Source organism: Thermobia domestica, chromosome 2 (assembly GCF_964235325.1).
Source record: "Thermobia domestica chromosome 2, izTheDome1.hap1.1, whole genome shotgun sequence".
In the NCBI taxonomy this organism is placed as follows: Eukaryota; Metazoa; Arthropoda; class Insecta; order Zygentoma; family Lepismatidae; genus Thermobia; species Thermobia domestica.
In genome coordinates, this window is record NC_137455.1 from 152922348 (window position 1) to 152946513 (window position 24166).

Consider the following 24166-nt stretch of genomic DNA (forward strand, 5'->3'; position numbering starts at 1 on the left):
ACAGATTGAATTCTCATACTCCCCATTTCTTTCAAAGCAGTCGCCATTACCTGGTCAAAGACTTATTTCCGCCACGATTCATATTAACCAAAATAAATTCATTTTTCGGAAGCGGAACTTTCACTTTTCGGATTTCGCAAAATTATGGAATTCAGTTATACTCCGGAATTCAGAAGAATTTCGGAATTTATCCGGCTTTACTTTCGGGAGTCCGAAAACTAATAATTCCGGAACGGGCTATCCCTAGTTTATACACAACCTTTCAGAACACTAAGCTAGTAGCTGTCTACAAACAAACAAGTAATGCAAAGCATGTTGTATACTGCAATACGTCATGTATTAAAATCCGACACCATGACCCTTTTATTACATTATATGAAGAGCATGTAGGTTTAAATACCTCATGTATTACATATAATGTAGGTTTTACTCTTCCAGCAAAGAAGAAACGTGTGATCATAGTATACAACCCACAGAAGTGATAGCTGGCAATACAGTGGTCGTAATCCCTTACGACACAGGAAGTGAGCGTTGCCATCGCCGCTGGTCTAGAGGCTAGCACGTGAGCCTTGGGTGTATGAAGTCTCGGGTTCGATTCTCGGCGGGAGAGCATCTATCATTTTTAACTGTTCTCGATGTTTCTGTGTTCGTGTCCCTGTCGTTATAAATTATTAGAAAAAGCAAGTTAAACGAGTTAAGCAAGTAAAATTAGCAATAAGTAAGTTACTGAAACGCGTTCGGTGAGTCAGTTAAAAAAAAAAGTGGACAAAGCACTGGCTTTTCGCGCCGTCCATGCGAGTTCGAATCAATCTCGGCTTGATATTTTATCCATTTGAGAGAAAGTATTGTTTCTTTTCGCTACAGGATGGATTTTCTCTTTGGTTTCATGTCAAACATGCTCACGTAATGAAAAGACGCTGTAGATAATAATAATAATAATAATAATAATAATAATATGAAATATTAGTAGCTAACTCGTGTGTGTATTTCGACAATATAATTTTATATTATTATGTGGAAATAAGTAAGGCTGGCTGGCGCCCGCCTCCCTAATTTTTTCGATGCGCCTTATGGGTCCACGGTGGCCAACGTTGGTCCCATCCCAGTATCACCTCTCGATATAAGTTATTGACACTTTGCCTAAAGAGTGCTCTGCCGTGGCCCCATGAGTACCCATGACAATGACTCTTCGTCCATTTTGCATTGAAATCGCTTACTTTTCTGAGTACTATGAGTGCATACTGTCCAACGTTGGTCCCATCGCTCTACAGTTTCCCGTTCTCTCGATATAAATTGCTAATATTTTGTTTGTAAGGGAGATATGGCGTTACAATCATTACGTTTGAAGAAGAATTGATTAAGATATTACCTTGCCACAAACAACACCTATTATTATTATTATTATTATTATTATTATTATTATTATTATTATTATTATTATTATTTTACTTACCATTAATGTTGCCTACCTTTATTTGCAATGCAATGTGTTACTAAAAAGCAAATCAAATAACACTCCTCGCCATTCAGGCTCCCGAACTCGAAATACATGAATTACAGTTCTCTGTGTTAGAGGAATGCACATTTATTATATTATTCTTTCAAATAACACGTTACACAAGTTACTTCACTTCCAATGTGTAATTTCATATCATCAGTAACAATCATCTTGTTCCAATAGGAAGATAACCCCCTCCTGCAAAAAAAAAAAAAAAAAAAAAAAAAAAACCCTGACCGTAGCGAAAGGGCGTGAACCTTCTTTAGGCGATTAATCGGGTCCAATATTTCAATAAGTTTCTGCACACAAATATTTCAGTAAAAGAGAAAAATTTATTCAAACTTTCTGAATACCTATTTATGGGCGAAATTTGGTTCCCTTGGAACTTTTTAAGAGTTTGAAGGGCCACCATTTTGAACATTTTCATCTGATTATTCTGGTTAACGAACTCATCAAGATATTTCAACAATTAATGTTTGTGCCAAGTTTCGTCTCAATCCGCTGAAAATTAGGGTGGTTATGGCATTCACAAATAGCGTTATATATATACAAATAGATAGATAAATAGACACACAGAGGGAGAGAGAAAAAGTGTTTTTCTCCCTTCTCGCACCTATGGTGCGTCAGAGCTAAACCGGGCCCCTTTGCAAAACGTATTGACGAGCCTAACCTAAACACAAGCCTCTTACTTGCTAACGTAGAAACGTGGTCGGGAGGTGTAAGGCATGTAGAAATTGTATTTTTAGTAACCATGAGTATGGTCCACTTCCATGTTTTTCCTTTTACTTTTTGCAGCTACTTCGGAACGTTCAATTTTTATTCTTTACTAATTGCAAATGGCGTTTACATTCAAAATATGAGGAATTTTGGTGGAATTTGTTCGGATTATCTTCTCTTTCGAAATGAAGACAAGAACAAAAGCAATACGCAAAGACAAAAAGTATTATCAGTACTAAACATTACCAATAAAAATTGCTACGAAAAACTAAATACGACCTCTTTTACCATCTCTCATGAGTTGTATGTATTATTAACAAAAATTTTTAAAAATGTCCTCGCCGAGGATTCGAACTTGCGTCCTTTGCATTTATAAGCCAGCACCTTAACACTACACCAAGATCATGGCATGGTGATCGTTTAGTTGTCGGCGTATTTGTTGTATTTGTGTTTTATGTTCCCACTTCGACAATTTTTACTCTTTTTTTGTAAGTTTAAAAGCTGTTTCTGGCTTTCTCTTTCGGTGTCGTCCTTTATTTACGCAATGCACTATTCGTATTCACAGCTTGTGCCCCTCTGCAATGTCTTATTCAGATTAAGTTTTTCTTTTTGCCCCTCAGTAAACATTTGATTGATTTAATTCTCATACTCTCCACGGATGGAGCGCAGGAATGCCAGACTCGAAAAATAGGTGTACATTTACTTTCCTGACAGATCATACTTTCTTTTAGGCTTACCAATCACCCCTCGAGAGTTCATACCGATCAGATAAGAGTGAATTCATCCTAATAAAGTTTCTCGGGATTTATTTTATATATTGTGATGATGAAATTATTTGTATTGTAAAATTTATATGCTAAGGCTGCTAGACGGTTAAATTTCTCGCTGGTTTCTGTTATTTAGGACACCTCTATTTATTTTTATATTTTGGTGTATTCTAGCAGATTGAGATAAAAAATATAATTACTGTATTATGATTTTTAAAATTATTTTTATGTAGGTCGTCTGTAGCAGTAAATTTGCCAGGTCCATGTGGCGAACCAGCATCTCAAGATTCCAAACACTTACTTCCTCCTACATGTAAGAAGTCTTGACCAGTTACTTTGACAGAAGAGGAATTGAATAAACCAGAGGATAGTGCTCTATAAACGTAGACAGTTGGGATGTAGTGCTGCATCCGACAGACAAGACTGATTTAAGCGACTTATATTTCATGGGAATGGATATATTTTACACAATATCACTTAAAGTTATATTGTCAATTACAGTTCTTCAAATAGGACTGTAGATAAAGTGGACTTCCAAGATGAAGCCATAGGAGTTCTATTCATACAATGAGTGCCACTTATTGCACTAGATTGTTCTTATATGACCAGAGGAACCAAGTCGATATCTTGCGTATGTTGTATTATACTTGAGTAAGATTGATAATACATTGTGTCAACGAAAGAATTCGAGAGTAAATATTAGCGCTACGAATTTTGTTACTACAATTTTTTGGTATCATTTTTAATATTTGAGAAAATGAAAAATGTTACGTATATGTGTATGATGATCAATGTGTTTGCGTGTGATGTGAAGTGCATGTGAAACGCAAGTAAATCTTGTGAGTGGATATAGTTACCAATATATCAGCTAATGGTGTATACTTTACGAAAATAATTCAGAAACTGAACCTACGCGGGAAACTAAGAAAACAACATAATATTTCATCTCAGTAACGAATTAAGAAAAAAAAATACTTTCAAAATGGTTACCGTACGAAACTAAATAGTAGTCATGTTCAATTTTGCACATGTTGTATTCTGTTGTTACTTCTTTAGATCACGAGTAGATTGTTCTCAAAAGCAACTATCGAAATATATTATCTACCTAACATATGTGCTGATCATTTGCACGTTAGAGGTTATTTATTGATATTTATTTGAGCCGTTGTATTTCCTCAAAAGTAGCCAGAATTTAGAGGAGTCTGCACAAAATGTATTTGTACCAGAGCTAAAGTAGTTGAAGTGACAAGATGTCAACATTTATCAGGGCTTTTTTTTTTAATTATTATTTATTTAGGAAGAACGTAATGTTTCTCCAATCCTCTCTGTAGTTACACAGAATGTTAATAGAAATATATATATTTTTTTCCTAAATCTGTTTATTCATTAAATGTATGAATCATGTACAAAGTAGTTCTAATTTTTTGATCTACGAACTGCTGCAACTCATAATGCATTGTATAGAAGAAACTCATAACAACAATAGAAGCTCGATTGGGCATGAATATCTATCTTTAGCTTCAAAATATTTTTCGTGAAGATAACTTGAACGCTTTAGAATTCAACACACAAAAGATTAAACGAGTATTAAAAAAAAAAAAAAAAAAAAAAGCGGGGGCTCAGTGGTAGAGCGTTCACTTCCGGTGCTTGGGGTCCCTGGTTCGATCCCAGCTCGCGCCGTGTGGACTTTGTGGTTGACAAACACCGTGCTCGCGGGTTTTCTCGGGTTCTCCCGTTTCCTCCCACTTTCTTCATTCCACCATTTTCACCCATCTCTCATAATCACCGTCTCCTTTAGCCTAACCGGCATAACCTTGGAATGTAGGACAGAAGTGAACATATTTTGTAGAAAAAATTCCACAAAATTTGTATATATGCTTGCTTTACATAACAAACAGAATCAAAAATGTAAAATTTCAGTTTAACGTCCGACGTTATGCCGTTTAGGCTAAGGGGGACAATGATTCACGCAAGTGAATGATGGAAGAATTGGTGGAATGAGAAAGTGTAAGACACGGGAGTAACCTGAGAAAACCCATGGATACGATGTTGTCCACCACAAATTTACTTGGCCAGCAATCGAACCAGAAACTCCACACACCAGCGGTAAGCGCTCTACCACTGAGCCACCGTGTTCCGCACTAAATACAACCAAGGATATGGACACAATATTTGAATGTCAGTATAAATTATTGTCCATGGATAGTCTAATCTTTGGATCTACTATATGTTTAATCAACTACCTGCTAATATTGATTTGGAGGGTATTATTAAGTTTCAGCCCTAATAAAGATATAACGGATGAACGAAAACATCATTTTATTATACAATATTGCATGTGAAGATGTTTCGGTTACTGTTTCTCGCTTCAGAAGTAGCAAGTCGAATCTCGGTATGAGTTTTTATTCAGCTTCACCACGTGACTGCTAGGAGAATGGGATCATACATTAGCAACTTCACTTCAAAATCTCTTTTTATACGTTTTTTTTTTTTTTTTTAATTTTCCCGCTATAAAATTACTTAACCCGCTGTATCTGGAACTTAAGTAAATAAAATAAAATAAAGTGGTTTCGTTTCAAAGTTCTGAAATCTACGATAGGTTTCCAAACTATGCCAATTCAACGTTGAAACAAATCTATAAGCCATAAATTTCTACCACTTCCGATTTTAGTAGAGTATTACGGTAGAGATGGTATATTCCCTTGATACCCCGCATACAAGACAAAATGCACTATTTAGATGGACAAAAGTATAATGGTTGCAAAAATGATTGCAGTTGCTTCTAGGATTAATATATTACGCAAAAGGATTGAGATGAAGATAAAAAATAAAACAACTACATATTCATGGGGGTTGCATTATGAGTAAATATTATCAAAGAAATGGAAAATGCAAAAATAATTCCATATTTATTTAACGATACATAAGATTCTAACAAATGACAAGTTGTTTTTTTAAATCATCTGGATAAATCAGGTTAGTCACTGTTAATCATGGAATCATCACCAATGTTATCAGCGGGACCCATAGCTACATCCGTAGGGAAGTTTGGAATGTCAATCACTTCTTCCTGTGAAAAAGGTTTTCTTGTTTCCTTAAGTGCTTTCCTGTGAGCGAAAATTACCGAATTGGATTATATCAACAATACATCAATTCATTTGTATTCACTCTAGAGGATTTTCTGGATAGAAAAGACGAATATTCTTATATTCCATTCTGACTAGCCTTCAATTGTGACTTCAGACATATGTCTTAATCGCAGCGGCATTGATTCGATTATGTCTGCGTCATATATGAGAACCTTGTGTACAGATGCACTGACCTTATTCCAGCTGTACAACACGATGAATAAATTATCTGTGTCTAAACAGTAGGTTGTAAAATACTTTTGTGTTGATTATAACGGCACCTTGACAAGGTACTCAAAGTGTTTAAGTCTAGCATCAAGACCTTTAATTTCTGCCACTTTATTTGGAGCATCGATGAATGTTCTTGCAACGTTACCATCAGTACTGTTTTCCCCTCCTGCTTTGGCTGATTAACAACTCAACTCATTTCTTCACAAAACTTGTGTTTTATTGTGTTTTTCCTTCTCTTTTTTATTTTTATTTATTTATTTTTTGTTATCTTACTGTTTTATCAAATTGTGTACACTCCATGTACACACAGCACTATTTTATGAAGTGGTCCTTTGTGATACCTTTATTTTATATATATAACAACTTTAATAGGTAACTTTTTCACACAAACAACAAGCTAGCGCGGTACTCTTTGGAACTTTTCTTGTATGTCTCGCCAAAAACGATTATATCGATTTTTCTACAAATGACGGATATTTGCCAAGATCTTGATTCATTTCACATTCAATTAATGAACTGTAGGTCCAGAATACATACGCAGTATGTTTTACAGATCAGTTATAACAACACAATACACGTTTATTCTTCTTGTACGCATGGGTTTACGACTCAGGCGAACCGCGCGTTTTTATTTGAAATCGGATAGTTTAGAAGCTCCTCTCGCTATGTTACTATAGCCTCAAAGAAAAAATAGATGCCTACTTTGATACTAGGGTTCTTGCAGAACGTTTCTCAATACATTATAGACCTATTCTTAACAAGTCGAAACTCGATTTTTGTTCATCTAAACAGTGCATTTTGCCGTGTGTGCGCTAAATAGATTTTTTTTTAAAAAAACACCCTGTCCCTATATATTTCCGTTCTTGTTCTGTGGCTATCAACATTGAAATCAAAATGGTTTATTTCTACCACTTCTGGCTTGAAGAGGGGATTAATGGGGGAAGAAGGTATTTATCCTTGGAACGCTGAATCGATTCCAGAAACCACTTTTCAATATCTGCTACCGTATTTGCTCTACAGAAATATATATTGAAACCAGAAGTACTAGGAAATTTCAACCACTTCTAGTTTTGGTAAGTGTTGCGGATGGTGACTATGTTCTTCTGAGATACTGAATTGATTGCATAAAACTTCCTGTCGCTATCTATTACGGTTTTTGGTCTATGGCGAGCAAAGTTGAAACCCGAAATTGTTGATTTCTACCACTTCAGGTTTACATACAGAGTTAACGGAGGAAATGGAACCTACTCTTTTGGATGCTGAATCGATTGCAGGAAACCGCTTTTCGATATCTCTTACCATTTTCGCTCTGATAGCTGTCACCAGACAGACATAGCCATTCTATAAGACTTTCGACACTTATGCAGAGCATAGTTTGGAAGTCTAATAAGAGCGACATATGCTACAACGGAATTTTAGAAGTTACGAAATAATCAAACTCTGTTCGAGCATGAATGTACCCCCCAAACAAAATACCGTCGTATAAATAAAATCTGGGCATTATATTTTGTTAAAAATAAGAACTATAGAAAATATTAACGAATTGAGGAAACAACACCAATTCCTCTATAGGTGCAAATTCAATGTTACACAGAGTTAAAAATAATAATAATAATGTATGATTGGACCGAGACTGGAACCCAAGATCTTCGGCATACCGAATTTTTTTATTTTTTCTTACAAAACTTATTACATAGATCATTTGTCAAACATGAAGGGTAAGGGGAAAAAACAAGGAATGTCCATGTGTGTGCTTTATCGGGTACTTTGTTCTATTTGTTGGTGACTCTTGGTACTATTTGACTGTATATGTAAGCATCCGTAAATGTAAAAATATCCATGTATAAAGGGGCAAAAGTTTTGACTAATCGTATTCTTTTTTACGCGGCTTTCAATATTAAAACACCGTTTTCTCGAAAATACAGTTTTGTGACATTCCTTCTTTTTTCCCCTTACCCTTCATATGGATTTACATATTCCTTTTGGTCATTCTTATGTACTGTTTGTCGCAAATGCAAAAGACTATCAAGACGAGGATTAGAGAACACACAAGGGATGCGAGAGGTGAAGAACCCCTCACTCCCCATACATCAGGACTGTCCAGACATCTTCAAACACCAGACCATGAAGTAGACTGAATCGAAGTCTTATACTCTTGCTCAAACAACATTGATAGAAATGTTTTTTGAATTTTTCTTCGTCAGAATAAGAACTGAATTAAAATTAGGATAGTTTTGAAAAGATAATAAAAACACTGTTTTTCACGCAGAGAACAAATACCATCATTGATATGGCAACATCAATCTTCATAATCAGTACGGAAGCCATTTTCGGGAAGAAGATGGAAAAGGAATTATAACTAGTGCGACTTATTAAACTAAAATATAAAATTAAAACAAAAACCAATAGTATCAATGTTAAAGTTCAACATCGAGGTTGCTTAATTACAGGAACAAAGAAATAAGTGATCAAATGTGAATATTATACAAAGCTAGATTCAAACATAAAGAACTTACTCAATTGACATTTTCAGTACTCTGAGTACACTAAGAGTAAGTGGCATTTATTTCATTATTTTGCAAGCCCGTAAACAAGTTTAAGCAACAATAGCAGTGGACACTAAGAAGCTACAGAAGTGTACAGATGAACACTTGGTGCTCACTTTTCAATTTACAGGTTTTAAAACGATATAATAATGTGCGGGGTGTGATCAAAAAGTATGATGAATTATTTTATCAAAAACAAAGGAATACGCTTACATAGAATTTGATTTAATTTCCTTCAAAGTACTATTCTCGGCTAGCAATGCACTTATCCCAACAGTGAATCCAAGACTGGAAGGCTTCTTTTGGAAGGGCGTTCAGCTGCTCTGTCGTGGCCGCTTCTGAATCGCTCATACCACTTGTAAACAGTCTTCAATGTCACCGTTTCATCGCCATACACTGATTTTCACGTTTCGTGAGCTTCTTTGGAACTTTTTTAAATCTTAGAACAAAACTTAATGTTAGCGCCACGACAGACGCTCTTAACATGTCCTCACTCCTCTGCCTCTGGAAGCCCATTAACATGTCACAACTCGTTCAAAATCAACACTAACTGTACCAAAGGTTTAGGCTACCGGGTTTACTAGTTGAAATGGATACAACATCGATAGATGCTACTATGCAACTAAATTCACCGTGCTTTTTGACCATACCTTGTAATAACAAAATCGATTTCGGCTAGCATCACGTCTGCGCCTGAGGATGATTGAAACAGTAAGGATAATGACTTGAACGAAAGTTAGGGGGTCAAAGTAGGATTTTGAGTTTTAAACTATGTACCCAAGAACACAATTTAGTAGCTATTGCTCATAAATAGTAGAGTCAATACCGAAAATTGGTGTTTCACCGTATGTACTGCCATTTAATAAATATTTATGGTATTAATCCACATTTGTATCATCTTAAAATTTTTTGATGAAAAGTAAAGGTAAAAATGTTTACCTCGATAGAACGCAAAATTAACTATCTACACTGTGAAATGTAAAACAGTATGCTTTGGAAAAATATACCATGATATCAAGTTGTCTAAAATGTGTTGAGCCTTTGGAAGTCAAACTTGAGAATAACGTTAAGAAACCACATATGCACCATTTTGTTAGATGACTTTATTCTGGCAAAATCATAATCCTGTCGCTACAGAACTTCTGTGATTTCTGGTCAAAAAATTGTGGCACATGGTTTTCACAAGCTTCTTTTAAAACGAATTTAACGCCATTCAGGGATTTCTGGCGAGACCAAAACAAATTATAGTCTGACGATGCTAGGTTCGTGCTATAGCGTCGATGGATTAAAATCTCTCAGCCAAGTTTTCTCAATTTCTGACGGGTCGATAAAGATATATGCAGTCTGGCGTTGTGAACGTGATATACGACACGTTTTCTGTTGACTAGTTCTGGCCGTTTCTTTGGAATTGTACGTGCACTCGCCCTAATTGTCGACAATACAGGTTCGAGTCTATCGTCGTTCTTCCTGGATGTACGATCCCTTCCAATCCCACCGAACTCTCAGCATAATATCTTGGATGTCAGTGTGGGCTTTGCCAGACTGTGGAGCTTCTTGCTTCGACCGCGGGCTTTTTCGCACATTGTTGTCCTCAAGTTATCCACTTTGCATCACTCGTGATCAAGCGATTCAGAAATGACTCGAATTCCTTACGTTTCAGTAGAAGCACCCAGATGGAAATTCTATCGAGTAAATGTTTTCGTGTTAGATCACCCAAGCTTCCTTCTAAAGCCAGATTTCTCTAAATCGTTTAACATAGTTTGGTGATAGATGTTTAGATTGTTGCCAATGTTACGACTGCTTACATGCCGGTCTTGCTTGATTTTTGCTAGAATATCACTTTTGCTGTAATTGATCGTCCTCTGTGAGGAGCATCTTGGACATCGAAATTTCCAGAACGAAAGCGACCGAGATGTAGCTTGGACATCGTTTAGTTGTTGCTTTTAATGACGTGTCTTGCCCATAAACTGCACAATTTCTTGAGTAGCTTGCGCAGCATTGCGCCATTTATCAAAATAAAATTTTACTAAGTAGTGCAGTTTTGCGGAAAATTCACTCACCTTCACGGCGCAATACTTTACGTCTGATTATAAGAATTCGAAAACATTACTAGCTTCGACTGTCAGCTGTCAAATGGCGTTAGGCCCTTACCCGTTGTGACTCATACATCCTGAGCTGTGGGACACTAACGTCACCTTGTGCGCAAAAAGCTCAATACTTTGTAGATAGACCTGATATAAAGGAATTAAAGTTTTGTGTACGCGTTATCACTTGTTTTAGTTATTCCTTTTTTTTAATTAATAAAATTGGATACAAATATCGTTATCGTTATAGAATACATAATCAGTAACTTGAATATGAACAGTTTTACCTTATATTTTAACGAAGTAACTATATTTTAACTTAATTCTTTCAGTGTGCTCTGACGCTTTCTTTTGAAGATGACTCTAAATAATGCTTAACTGAATCCATATGCAAGAGTTCTTGCTTCCTGGAACCTTTCTGACATATAGAGTAAACAAACTACCTACACAAAGTACGATGCTTCGTGGCGACAAATTTAAAACAATGATAAACCTACAAAATGAGTAGCGTAGTTCTTCGTGAAGCCCGAGTTCCTTTACGTTTTGAAAAGTAAGTTGGTTTACTGTATCTTACAAAAAGGCAGGAACTCAGAAGGATTAAAAATGTCAGTGTACTCTGGAACAGTTTGGTTAAAATATAATTACTCTGCGATACGAGATAAGACTGTTCACATTTGAATTTTCCTTAAAATTAATTACAAAGATAACCAAAGAAAGTTTTGTCGCTTTTTCACCCACCACCTTCGAACATCGATATGTCACCTAAGACGTATCTAAAAGATCAAAAATAATCCCCATCAGCATCGACGACCTTCTGCTAACGTCCTGGAAGGCCATGGATTCCATTGCGGTAGACCTTGGTGGGCCGTGAAGCGAAGAAGGTGTCAAGTGCATTTTGCACCTCTACGAGGTCCAACTGGCGTCCTCTAAGGTGATTGTCCAAGGAATGGAACAGGTGATAATCGGACGGTGAAATGTCCGGGAATATGGCGGATGCAACAGTGTTGGTGTCTCGGGTCATCCTAGTCACGTGGGGCTTATCGTTGTCCTATACCAGAAGGACCCCTTTGCGATTCAGAAGTGTTGGCTCCAGAGTTTTGAGTTTTTCTTGAACACGGCTCAACTGCTGACCGTACACAGTTGCATTGATGCTCTGACTACCTGGTAGCAGTTCCCGATGTATTTAATATGATGCTGCGAGCAGTCCACCAAATACACAGAAGGACCTTCTTTTGGTGCAGTGCAGTGCAGTGCTGGTTTCGGTTGTTTCGGAACCGGTTCATGGGATGCTAACCAATGATGACAGCGCCGTGGAGCTTCGTACAGGACCCACTTATCATCACGTGTCAACACGCTGTTTAGAAATGGCTCCTTCCTCAGACGAGACAGCAAAGAAACACAGGTGTCTGCTCGCACTACCTTCTGGCCCGGAGTCAAATCATGTGAGACCCATCGACTCAACTTGTAGTGCTTCCCAAGTTGATGGGAGGTGCTGCCTGCAGATCTTCATTTTGTACATGTTTTGGTCTCCCGGCACGTGGTGCGTCTACGAGTGTTTCGTCACCGTCCTTAAACTTGTTTAACTATCTCTGCACTGTCCGCGTAGTCACGACACCCTCACCAAAGGCCTGGCATATCTTCCGCTCCGCTGCAGTGGCGTTTGATCCCACTTTGAACTCGTACAGCATACGCACACTTATGACGCTCTGTGGAGGTCCCATGTTCACTCTGTCCTTACGCAAGTTCACGGTGTAACTGAACTGCCACAACCAGCTAGTATGTTGGATATACCCACACCAACAACTGACCTTCGCTTTATCTCCATTCGCATACAACTCACGGTGTGAGGGCCAATTGAATACAGACCTCCACAAAAAGCGACAGAACTTTCTTGGTTATATGTGGAAATGGAAAATTGTTATAATTTTTAGTTTCCTTTATTTAAAAAAAAATACTACAAATATAATAGTTATGTATAGTATAACAATATTTACAAAATCATCTTACAATTCGGCTGATTTCATAAATCAATTAGAAAAATCATTTGTGGAAAATAAGTACAAAAGTACTTCAAATCAACTTCCCAATGTATTATGAAGTTTATATACAAGAAGAGTCATAAGTTTTGCAATATTCTGATATGCAACATACATTTATTACAATACAATGAAAGCAGGTGAATACTCGAAGTAGGTTCCCTTGTGTTGGACCTACCTGCTAGTTCCAGCATCCACCTTCCTGCCAGTTCCTCAATTCCACGTCGATATCACGTCTTGTCCTTAGACGTTAATCACTGTTGTTTCCATCTCCTCTTGGTTGGTGAAACATCGTTATTTCAGGAAATGCATCATAGATCGAAACAGGTAGTAACCCGAAGGGGCAAGGTTACGCCTACATGCCGAGTATGACATCAGTTTGATGCTATCGAGTTCCTATATTTTTGTTGCGTTTTTCGAGCCGAGTGTGGTTTTGTGTTATCCTGTTGCAACACGGCGCGCTTTCGACTCACCAATTCAGAATATTTTTGGTGTAGTGCAGTATACATCTGCTAGAAATGTTCGAAATAAAGTTCGGCACTGATGGTACGACCTTTAGGAACGAACTTCAACTGAATTATCCCCTTGTAGTTTCACCACACACACACAACTTACTTTTGGCAGCTGGTTCTGGAAGTTGACCCTTGCTCGAGCACTGTTTTTATACATTCGAATTTCCGAAAACTACATTCCGATTTCCGCTTTTCGTTGCATGTGACAATAAGTTTCAGGAAATGCACATCACGCAAATTTGGTAGCAGTTGTCAGCACACGGCAGCAGTTCCTGATGGTTTTCCCGAGTTCGTGAAGGCGACCCACTACAGTAGAATGAGACATGTCGAGTTCGTTTGGCAACCATCATCTCAGAATCGATTACCCTGGAGCAGGCGCACCTTAGTTGATCTTCGGCACTTTTACAACCTTTACGAAATTTCTAGAACCAACGAATTGTTGTCCTATGGTTCACTGCTCCTTTCGCATGACTTTTTTTTTTCCTGCCGTAGCGTTATGCCAAAGTTCGAACTTATACAGTAACACGTATGAGTTCATGTATCATACACATATGTAAGTTGTTGAACACTTACTGTCACTGCCACTAAAAAGTGACTGAAGATCTCAGCGTTAAATAGTCTGCTTGCATACTACCTCTTAGACCAGTTTGATTTTGTACTTACATACGATCACAGCGTATACACGCATCTGCTGTTTGAGTTGTGAAAATATTGCAAGACTTATGACTGATCTTTGAACTACTACGAAGTTGCTGGAACACATGTACAACACTGAAGCACTGGTTTCATACCCTAATTAACGTACATTCTTATTTACCGATGTCTAATGCTACCCCTGACCATTCATTTACGGTTTCAATTGTTTTGAAAATATGCAGCACACGAGATATGCTCACATTTTTTCGTAGGTTTCTTCATATCCACATATCTTACATTTTCGACTATAATTATCTTCATCTTCATTGTATATCTCTTCGCCATATTCATGTGTATGACTGCTAGTGGTTCTGTCGTATAAACTACTCCGTACTGACATTCGAAGGGCTGTAAAGAGTTATAATGGATTATATTGACAGTAAAGAGTTGTAATGGAATTAATATATTAACAACGATTCTTATTAAAGCATATCAAAAATCGGAGATAGTGAAAAGGAAGTTTACTTGTGTGTAACCTGTAGTTTACCGTGAATTCAAACTTTTCAATACTTGTTGCGCGAATATTGAAAGTGATTTCTGTTGGGTTAGTACGATTGAAATGTTTCATTTTATATCTGTGAGAATCACGATCTAAATCAACCAACGGATGGATCACGTTTACGATGTCACAAACTCCGTACATATTTAGATAACATGCAGAGCTCTCCAGTCTGTCAGAAGGCAGTGGGATCATCACAGTGCTGAACTAAAAGAAATGCACCGTAAGCATCCAGCAATAGTCTTCATGTTCTATGAACATATATGCCTACATGTTGCTCAATGGACGGTGAAGCCCTTCTTTGCCGACCGTGTTTCCGTAATTTCTCTCCTATGGATTACCACTTTTCTCGGTATCTCAATCACTTCTTGGAAGGAAAGATGTTTGAATAAAACCTTTGAAAGTGACATATATCAATCGAGACACTTCAATCGCACCAATCCAATATATTAGTTGTATATGGTAAAATAGTAGATATATAAACGAACAGATGGATATATAAACAACGAAGAGCTACATCAATAAATTATGTACTTAAAAGAAATAATAGTAGAATCATCAGCCAAAAGTATCCATCTACACAATTTTTTCCAAAAACTTCGAAATGACTCTGTACATATTTATCTCATTTGAAGAGGACATGGTTTACTGCAAATCACAAAAAACTATGTTGAAATCCGCTCACAAACTCACCGTATTTATGAAATGAAATTATAAGCTCGTAGATGGATATCGACCCTTGCTGGCAACTGTACAACTTGTCAGCGGAATCGCTAAACTTTACGAAACTCCCATTATTATTATGATCAAACGTTTGTTGGAGTTTTGTACTCAATTTCCTTATAACTTCTTTCAATTTTTACCATGACACTATAGTTCTATAAATTTATAGTAATTAATAGAGTTTGTTTCTTTCTTTAATGTTCCACTATCTGTTCTGCAAGATAATGGAAGATTAAAGTTTTCACCTACTGGCGAGAGAACCTAGATTTAGCTTAATTCTACAGAAACAAGTTGTCAGAAGGGTACAACAACAGAATGCAACCGGAACTTCTTTTGCATAACTGTTCTGCACGTTACCTAAAAACAGAAAATGTTAAGTAAAATAAGCATGTATGACATGTCATATAAGCAAGAGCCTCATAAAGTTCAGTTGAAAGAGTGGTGTAGTTCAACTATACATAAATTGAAATTTATTTGCAAAAGGGATGTAACATTATCTGCACACTTAAGATTGAGCCTCACCTGTACCTAAAGAATATTGCCAAGGTCACACAACAATGTGACTACCCAATCGCTTAAACATACCACTTAGCATAAAATATTCGTACGAAGGTGTTTCCGGCCCGACACACAAAGATCGCGCCACTGGTAATAAGCCTTCATGGCATATAAGTGCCATATATAGAAGAAATAATTTATCAGATTTATCTGCATCAGTTCGTGGGAGGCAATCATTTGAATCAGTAGCTGTGCGTTGAGCTCGCATACTGAATGATAATGCTCTAGTCTGGAGCTGTTGTTGCTAAGGCTGCAGGGAAAGATTGGCTTCAAAGAGATTCAGCATCCACCCTACAGCCAAGACTTCACACTGCAGCTTGGCAAAAATAACAGCCATGTGAAATATTACCATGCAGTATCCGAGCTCAAAACACAGCAACTGATTCAAATGACTGCCGAATTGACGGAGCTAGACAGTTGGAACTGATACATTATTTTCTTCCATAGATGGCACTGTATGGCATTCACGGTTTATTACCAGTGGCGTAAAATTTCAGCGTTAGACCGGAAACTTGGGAAACTCTCGTATATGTCATTCTTTGTGGGTAAACTGACTTTTGTGACTCCTGTATATATAATATAAACATGTACAGGGTGTTCAAATAAGCATTACCAAAACTGAGAAGTAAGAGCTGGTGTCAAATGGAGACATTTTTGTTTTTCAGCTTCTATCTGGTAATGCCTCAATACGCCTTTGAAGTTTACGGGAGGAAATTCGCTCCACGTACCTCAAGAGTCCGTTGCCTAATACAAGGGCCATACACGTTATGAACCAGAAAGGACCAAGCTCATGTTCAACAGGCTCGGGATTAAAATTTAAGCACGAGTTCGAGAAAGCGTGAACCCCAGCAAAGTTGACGCGTCCGAGCTTCACTGAGATTGGTGAGCGCAAGCCTCAAGTATGTTAGTTAATTGCGAGTTCCATTGTGGTTAGTAAGCAAAAAAAAAAATGAGGTCAGCGAGCTCGATAAACGCCAATGCAAAATGATGTATCTCGTTATGTTACATACATAAATTTAGAAGTTGTACACGTTCCTCCAGCCATTTAGATGAGTTTACTAATTAATTTTCTTATAGTTGTCATGTGGCCTTATTCATATGAAACTCATTGAAGTTCAGCCCACTCATGCAAGGATTTCCTCTAATCTGGTGATGCCTGCTTAAAACCGATTTTAAACGTAAGTCTGTGATGATGGGAGTAATGGGAAAATGGAAGTAATCAGAGTATATGGAAGTACTCTGAGAAACCCCCCAGATGTGATTTGCATACATACATACATACGGAATGTGGAATCGAACCAGAGATTCTCCGCACAAGAAATGAGCTTTCTACTGCTGAATCTCCGTGTTTACAACTTCGCTAATTAATGATTAAAAGGGAGAGTACGTGATGAAAAGTTACCTTGTCTGCCTATGTACCATTTCAAAACAAACTATATCTCCACTATTTTAACTAGTTGCTTCTTCCAAGCCTTTAGATGCCTGGACACTGTAGGTTAAAATGCTTTGTTATATTTTGATAAAATTAAATTGACAATACAGTTTTAAGTTGCAATTAAATATGTAAACTGTCTACAAGCTAGCGCCATCTATTTGTGTCAGACAGGCATGCAACGCACGCAGAGAGCTATTAGGGTGAGTGCGAAGTATCAGGAGTGTTACACACAAATACTGAGACGTCCTCAAATTATAAAAAGAACAAGTTTTTCGAAAGGGTAATAATGACAAGAAAAATCAAATTGCTAATTACAAATAATTATTCGGTAAAATAACACTCTAACAAAGAACAGTTGTTAGCCTGAGGATCCTGTTTCTCTTGTACAGAAACAAATCATTGCTGACACACACGCACACAAACTCCGCTGCATTTGTATGATTCTTTTTAGTAATTTAATTCCTAACGTAATGCTTACAAAACTACAGAAATGATGCTTAAGACTATGAAGGATTGTTCTTTAACAATTTTATCAAAAGTTTATCATCATATAGACCAGCTTCGAAACTTCCATGTTCTCTTCAACACGATTCGTGTGTATAATTCAAACCAAATGGTATTATTAGAAACTGACAGCATAAAATCCAAAACAATTCATCACCCCAGAAACAAATTAGATCCCGTTTCAACTCAATCAGAATTATTATTATCCATCTCTCTAAGATCGTGTTTTATCGTACTATCTTGGTTTGGCCTACGCAATGCATTCCCTGTGTGTATTTTCCATGTAGGTGATATATCCCACCCATTTCACGTGTATAGATTTAACAACCTGAAGTATATTTACTGACAAGTACTGGGATAATTCCGCGTTACGTAAACTTCATCCATCGACTTGTTCTTATGTTTTTCCTTCGAACATTTTCTACAAAGCTTTTCTTTCTGGAACCCTCAGTTGTAAAAATTGAAATCTTTGAGTTTTACGTCCCACGGTTATGCCGGTTAGGCTAAACGAGACGATGATGATGAGTAATGAATGAAATTGTGGAATGAAGAAAAGTGGGAGGAAACAGGAGAACCCCGAGGAAACCCACGCACACGGTGTTTGTCCACCACAAAGTTCACTTGGCGGGGGCTGGGATCGAACCCGGGACCCCAAGCACCAGAGTGAACGCTCTACCACTGAGCCACCGCGACCCCTAGGAATCCTCAGTTGTGTTCATCCCTGCTACTAAATACGCAACTTTGACAACTATATAGTACATGAGGCAAAATTATGCTTTTATATTTTTTCAACTTAATTTCTTGGATATCTGTCATGATATGTTTTACACGACGTAGTTGCACAAGTATATTGCTTTTACTCTATTTTAAATTTCCCTGACTGTCATTTTGTCAGTTTAACACTATGTCTATGTATTTGAACTTCTGTGTCTCCTCTTCATCGATTATTATATTTCCGTTGATTTTCTGATTACTATCTCAACTTGTTAAATATATTATGTTCAATTTGCATATACCACTTATCTTGCTGTATAAATAAATAAATAAACCACGATAGTGCAGAAATGATGTACACAGATAAAAGGTATGAACATATGTAAGAGATAACACTAGTTAACAAATTTAAACTTTTTGTTTGTTACATGAGAAAAATCACCTGATCTGAAAGGAACTTTTTGCGCTGAATTCGAATATGCACTCGGTTTCTCCCCATCACGTACAGTTTTCCCGTAACAGAGGGATTTTCGGGAAATTCCCTCAAAAATTTCCCTTTTTCAGATATTTTATTCCCCTAGCTCCTGTCCCCTTACATATAGTAACATAGAAATTATACCTAAGTATACCTTGATTTATATTTAATAAACCCTAAAAGTTTCGTAAAAATCGCTTCGTTCTTTCTAGAGAAATAAATATATTTGTATGTATACTGTGTGCACTGTTTATTGCACCTGATAGTAATGCTTTCAGATCTCCTGAGTTGGGGTAAAAACGATTTGCTTTATTACTACAAACACAGACATAAAAATGAATATTTACAATAGTCAACAACACACTTGTATTGCTCTCTGTAAATTAGAAACGTGTATAAAAAATAGAATGTACTTACAACGTATATTTTTTTAAACGTACAGTATATGTATATCTTAATACATATATATACAATTCTCCAAGTTTTTTCGTTTTGTTCATGAAATGGTTATCAATATTTGTTATCAAATGTAACAGAATGCAAAAGAAAGAAAGAATGGAATACAGACTCATTGTTGACAACAATGAACTAATGCAGTCTGAATTTTCCACTACGGTATCGTTTCCCCCCTCCCCCCGCGCATTTCTTTCTTTCTTGTGTTCTTGACACCTGTTGAGGGAGTTTTGTACATTTTTATATTGACGTGTGGTTTAACACTACTTCACTTTCAAAGTTGTCTTTGCTGCTAAGAGTGCGTTCATGTTTGATCTTAACGGCATTATACCCAACTAAGACCAGAAGTTTAGTTTGTGATCAGTACAATGGCGTCAAGAGGACGGCGTTCGTGTGTTAACTCACCAAATAGTTTTTGTTATGTGTGTGGCCAGTTTGTAGTTAAAGGACAGTGTAGATCCATTACGCCATCGGTGAAACTAGCATATTATATATATTTCGGATGTCGTGTGGAAGATCAGGACAAAACTTGGGCACCCAACATAATTTGTGCGTCGTGCTACGTCACTTTACTTGCATGGGCCAAAGGGAAACGGAGGTTCATGAAATTTGCTGTACCAATGGTGTGGAGAGAACCCACCAACCATCTGGATGATTGTTATTTTTGTCTCACAGTAGTTAAGGGACATTCTAAAAAAAGCAAATACACAATAAGTTATCCCAACGTTAAATCCGCAATTAGACCTATTCCGCACGGGGATGAACTTCCACTTCCCGAGCCCCCTACCAACTTGGAAGAGATATGGCCAAAAGACTCTGATGATGATCATGACCTTGATGAACCATCGACATCAACATGTACATCCAAAGATCCAACGTTCATCCCTGACTGTGTTCGCGAGCCACATTTCATCCGGCAATGTGAACTTAATGAGCTAGTCCGTGATTTGCACCTGACAAAACAAGAGGCGGAACTTCTGGGATCAAGGCTCCAGCAGTGGAACTTATTGGATGCAGAAACGAACATATCAGTGTACAGGAAAAGGCATGTTCAATTTTCAAGCTATTTCTCAATGCAAGATAATGTGTGCGTATGTACGGATATAAATGGGTTGATGGCGGAGCTAGGAATTCCTTACGTTCCAGAAGAATGGAGGTTATTTATCGACGCGTCAAAGGTCAGCCTTAAAGCTGTCCTTTTACATAATGGAAATAAAAAACCTTCTATACCACTTGCGCACTCAGTGAAGATTAAGGAATCCTATGACACCATGTCAACTTTGCTAAATCTTATAAATTACAAGGACCATTGTTGGCAAATATGTTGTGATCTCAAGGTAGTTGGTATTTTATTAGGACTGCAGTGCGGTTACACGAAGTACCAATGTTTTTTATGTTTATGGGATAGCCGAGCTGATGACAAACATTTTGAAGTGAAAGAATGGGAACGTAGAGTGAATTACGTACCTGGAGAATGCAACGTCAAATACGCTCCTTTGGTAGATCCTAATAAGATATTACTACTGCCACTTCATATCAAGTTAGGACTTATGAAAAACTTTGTCAAAGCCATGGACACATCTGGTGAAGGTTTCAAGTATTTGCGAGATAAGTTCCCTAACCTGAGTGATGCTAAGATTTCAGCGGGAGAGTTTATTGGTCCCCAAATTAGGAAATTAATGTTTGATGATAGCTTAGACAGCAAGTTAAACAGTGCTGAGCTAGCTACCTGGACAACATTAAAGTGTGTTGTGCGCAACTTTCTGGGCAATAACAAAGCTGAGAGTTACACAGAAATCGTACAGGACATGATACAGAAATACAAAGAGTTGGGTTGTAGGATGTCTTTAAAAATCCACTTTTTGCACTCCCACCTCAGCTTCTTTCCTGCTAACCTAGGTGCTCTCAGCGACGAACAGGGGGAAAGATTCCACCAAGATATAATGGCAATGGAGAAAAGGTACCAGGGACGATGGGATCCTTCAATGATGGGGGACTATTGTTGGGGTCTTGTTAGAGAATGCAACATTTCTTACAAAAGAAGGAAGTAGTGTACGTTTTTGTAACCCAATGGAAGTTTCATATATTGTGATAGTTTTGATTGTCTTTTCATGACCTTTTGGTACATTTGTATTATTGTTTATTGTAAATTGTCACACTTGTAAATTATATTGTATTATATTTTATATATGTGTTTGTGGTAATAAAGCAAAACGTTTTACCTCAACTTAAAAGATCTGAAAGCATTACTATAAGGTGCAATAAACAGTACACACAGTATACATACAAACATATTTATTTCTCTAGAAAGAATAAAGCGATTATTACGAAACTTGGAGGGTTTGTTAAATATGAATCAAAGTATACTTAGGTATAATTTCTATGTTAGTATATGCAAGGGGACAAGATCTTGGGGTGTAAAATAAACGAAAAGGGAAATTTTTGAGGGATTTTCCCGAAAATCCCTCTGTTACGGGAAAATCGTACGTGATGGAGAAAAACCGAGTGCATATTCGAATTCAGTGCAAAAAGTTCCTTTAAGAACAGGTATTTCCTTTTATGTAACAAAACCTTTGTTAACTAGTGTAATCTATATCTACACAGAAGTACAGAAAAAGTATTGTGCACGAATGAATATCTCGGTTCATGTCAAGAAGAAACCATTAATAAATTTTGTATCAATTCATGTGCACCATGTTTTGATTATTTTAAGAAGTCTAAAAACAAGCATTTTCACCCATATTTCAAAAATTAACAATAAACGGTCCTTTCAACATGAATTTAGGACATTAACTTTGCACAATTATTTTTTGCATTAGGCTATTCATTGCAGATCATTTATTTCATTTCATAATAGACGAGAACACATGAAACTCTCAACTATTTAGAACGAATTGGATTGAAAATCGGAATTTTCTTGTTAGCATTCAGTCCAACAATATGTTCATATAAAGAAAAAAAGAAATAATAGTATCGTACAAGCAACTGATATTGAATAAATCTACGCTCCTAAAACGACTACTTTTTAAAATCAAATATTTTCACAATATATTACATTTATACCTTTTACTTGTTTGTTATATTTTTTAATCTTTGCTTTCTCTCGCTTTTCGTCGCGCCTGTCTCTTTCTTCGAGAAGTTTTTCCTCTGATCCCCAGACCTCTAGTGCTCTCTTTTCTATCTGCAAAGAGGGAGAAAAAAAGTTTTCACAACAAATTTCTGATGCAAACCAAACTTTATAATGCAGTATACAAGGAAATTTACGTTCCCTCTGCAAATATTACAAAATTTAGTAATACAATTTTCCTATGCTTACAATAAAGCTATTAAAGTGTATAAACATACGTAAATAGCGTATGAGAAGGAAACCAACAAAGCGTATAGTGGCACCTGTTCTTTTTGAATGACTCCTATGAAATATATGTAATTATTTAAAATGAGGCGTAAATAATCATTTATTGTAGTGCACAACTATATTAATATTACACTTATCACAAATGTCAGTAAGCATGCTGTCTTACTAGATTTGAAACACACAAACAACTACACGAATTCAAGATTACAATGCCCTTACTATAACACAGGAATTCCATATTTGCCTACCGGAATTACAATTATTGTTATTTGTTACATGCTATGTCTCCTGGCTGAATTAATATTTCATAAGCAATTTACGTGGCAAAATAAAAAGAAAGACAATAGTTTCATGGCTATAACTTTTTTTTTTTATTTTGTTAACCGATTTTCAAACTTCTGTTTGTATCTGAATGGTACAATTGCTTGTTATGAAATGCACTATTCACTTTTCGACATAGTTCCCATCCCTTTCCACGCACTTGCGCCAACACGTGACTAGTCCGGCAAACTCATCGAAGAAGAATCCTTGTCAACACCAAGATTGGACGTCAGCTCTCATGTCGTCGTCACAACGAAAGTGATATCTCTTGAGGTGCCCTTTCATCTTTAAGAAGAGATGAAAGCCGCAAGGTCGGAGCTGTACGGCGGGTGAGTAGAACCTCACTGAACTGCAGGCGCAGCAACTCCTCTTGTTTCACAACTCGTATGCAGGAGGTCGTTGTCATGGTGAAGAATAGAGTACAAATCCTTTCGGTCACGATGCAATTGTGGGCGGAGCTTCTCCAATGTCTCCACATAGCATTGAAAATTTATGGTGGTTTCCTGTTCCAAATAGTCTATGACCACGGCTCCTTGGAAATCTCAGAAAGTGGTCTCCACGACTTTCTCAAGATATTGAACCATCTTGAGCTTCTTGGAATATGGAGATGTGCTATAGCGGTACTTCAACGACTGTCTCTTGTTCTCCTGGACAACATGATGCGCCCATGATTCATGTCCCACGAGATGTGCTAGAGAAAAGCCTAACCTGACGCTCGTTTTGGGCCAAACAGAGCCCGGCAAACTTCTTTCCTCTTTACTTTGTGCTCTTAAATCAACACCCGCGGGATTCAACTAGCACCCGGGAACAAAAGGTACAAGTGCATTACGTAGAGGACAAACATAGCTATCAGGTGCAAAAATAATTTTGAAAATCGGTTAATAAATACGAAAGTTACAGTCATGGAGGCCTTA

At 37.1% G+C, this 24166-nt stretch overlaps 2 protein-coding genes across 10 annotated transcripts in view; one reads left to right on the forward strand and one right to left on the reverse strand.

Annotated features, from left to right (window-relative positions):
• Positions 1–4356, forward strand: part of Hmgcr (HMG coenzyme A reductase) — a 514078-nt gene extending 509722 nt beyond the window's left edge. For all 4 annotated transcript variants that reach the window (XM_081747341.1, XM_081747354.1, XM_081747347.1 and 1 more), the window contains one exon: positions 3216–4356. In XM_081747341.1, the coding sequence (XP_081603467.1) occupies positions 3216–3309 (94 nt within the window). In that variant the 3' untranslated portion in view covers positions 3310–4356. The remainder of the gene's footprint in view (positions 1–3215) is intronic.
• Positions 4357–12916: 8560 nt separating this feature from the next.
• The window catches only part of Xpac (DNA repair protein complementing XP-A cells homolog Xpac), a 49005-nt gene continuing 37755 nt past the window's right edge, over positions 12917–24166 (reverse strand). For all 6 annotated transcript variants that reach the window (XM_081747385.1, XM_081747390.1, XM_081747392.1 and 3 more), the window contains exons 6-7: positions 22640–22757; positions 12917–14563 (exon numbers count right to left, since the gene is read on the reverse strand). In XM_081747385.1, coding sequence (XP_081603511.1) covers positions 14412–14563; positions 22640–22757 — 270 coding nt within the window. In that variant the 3' untranslated portion in view covers positions 12917–14411. The remainder of the gene's footprint in view (positions 14564–22639; positions 22758–24166) is intronic.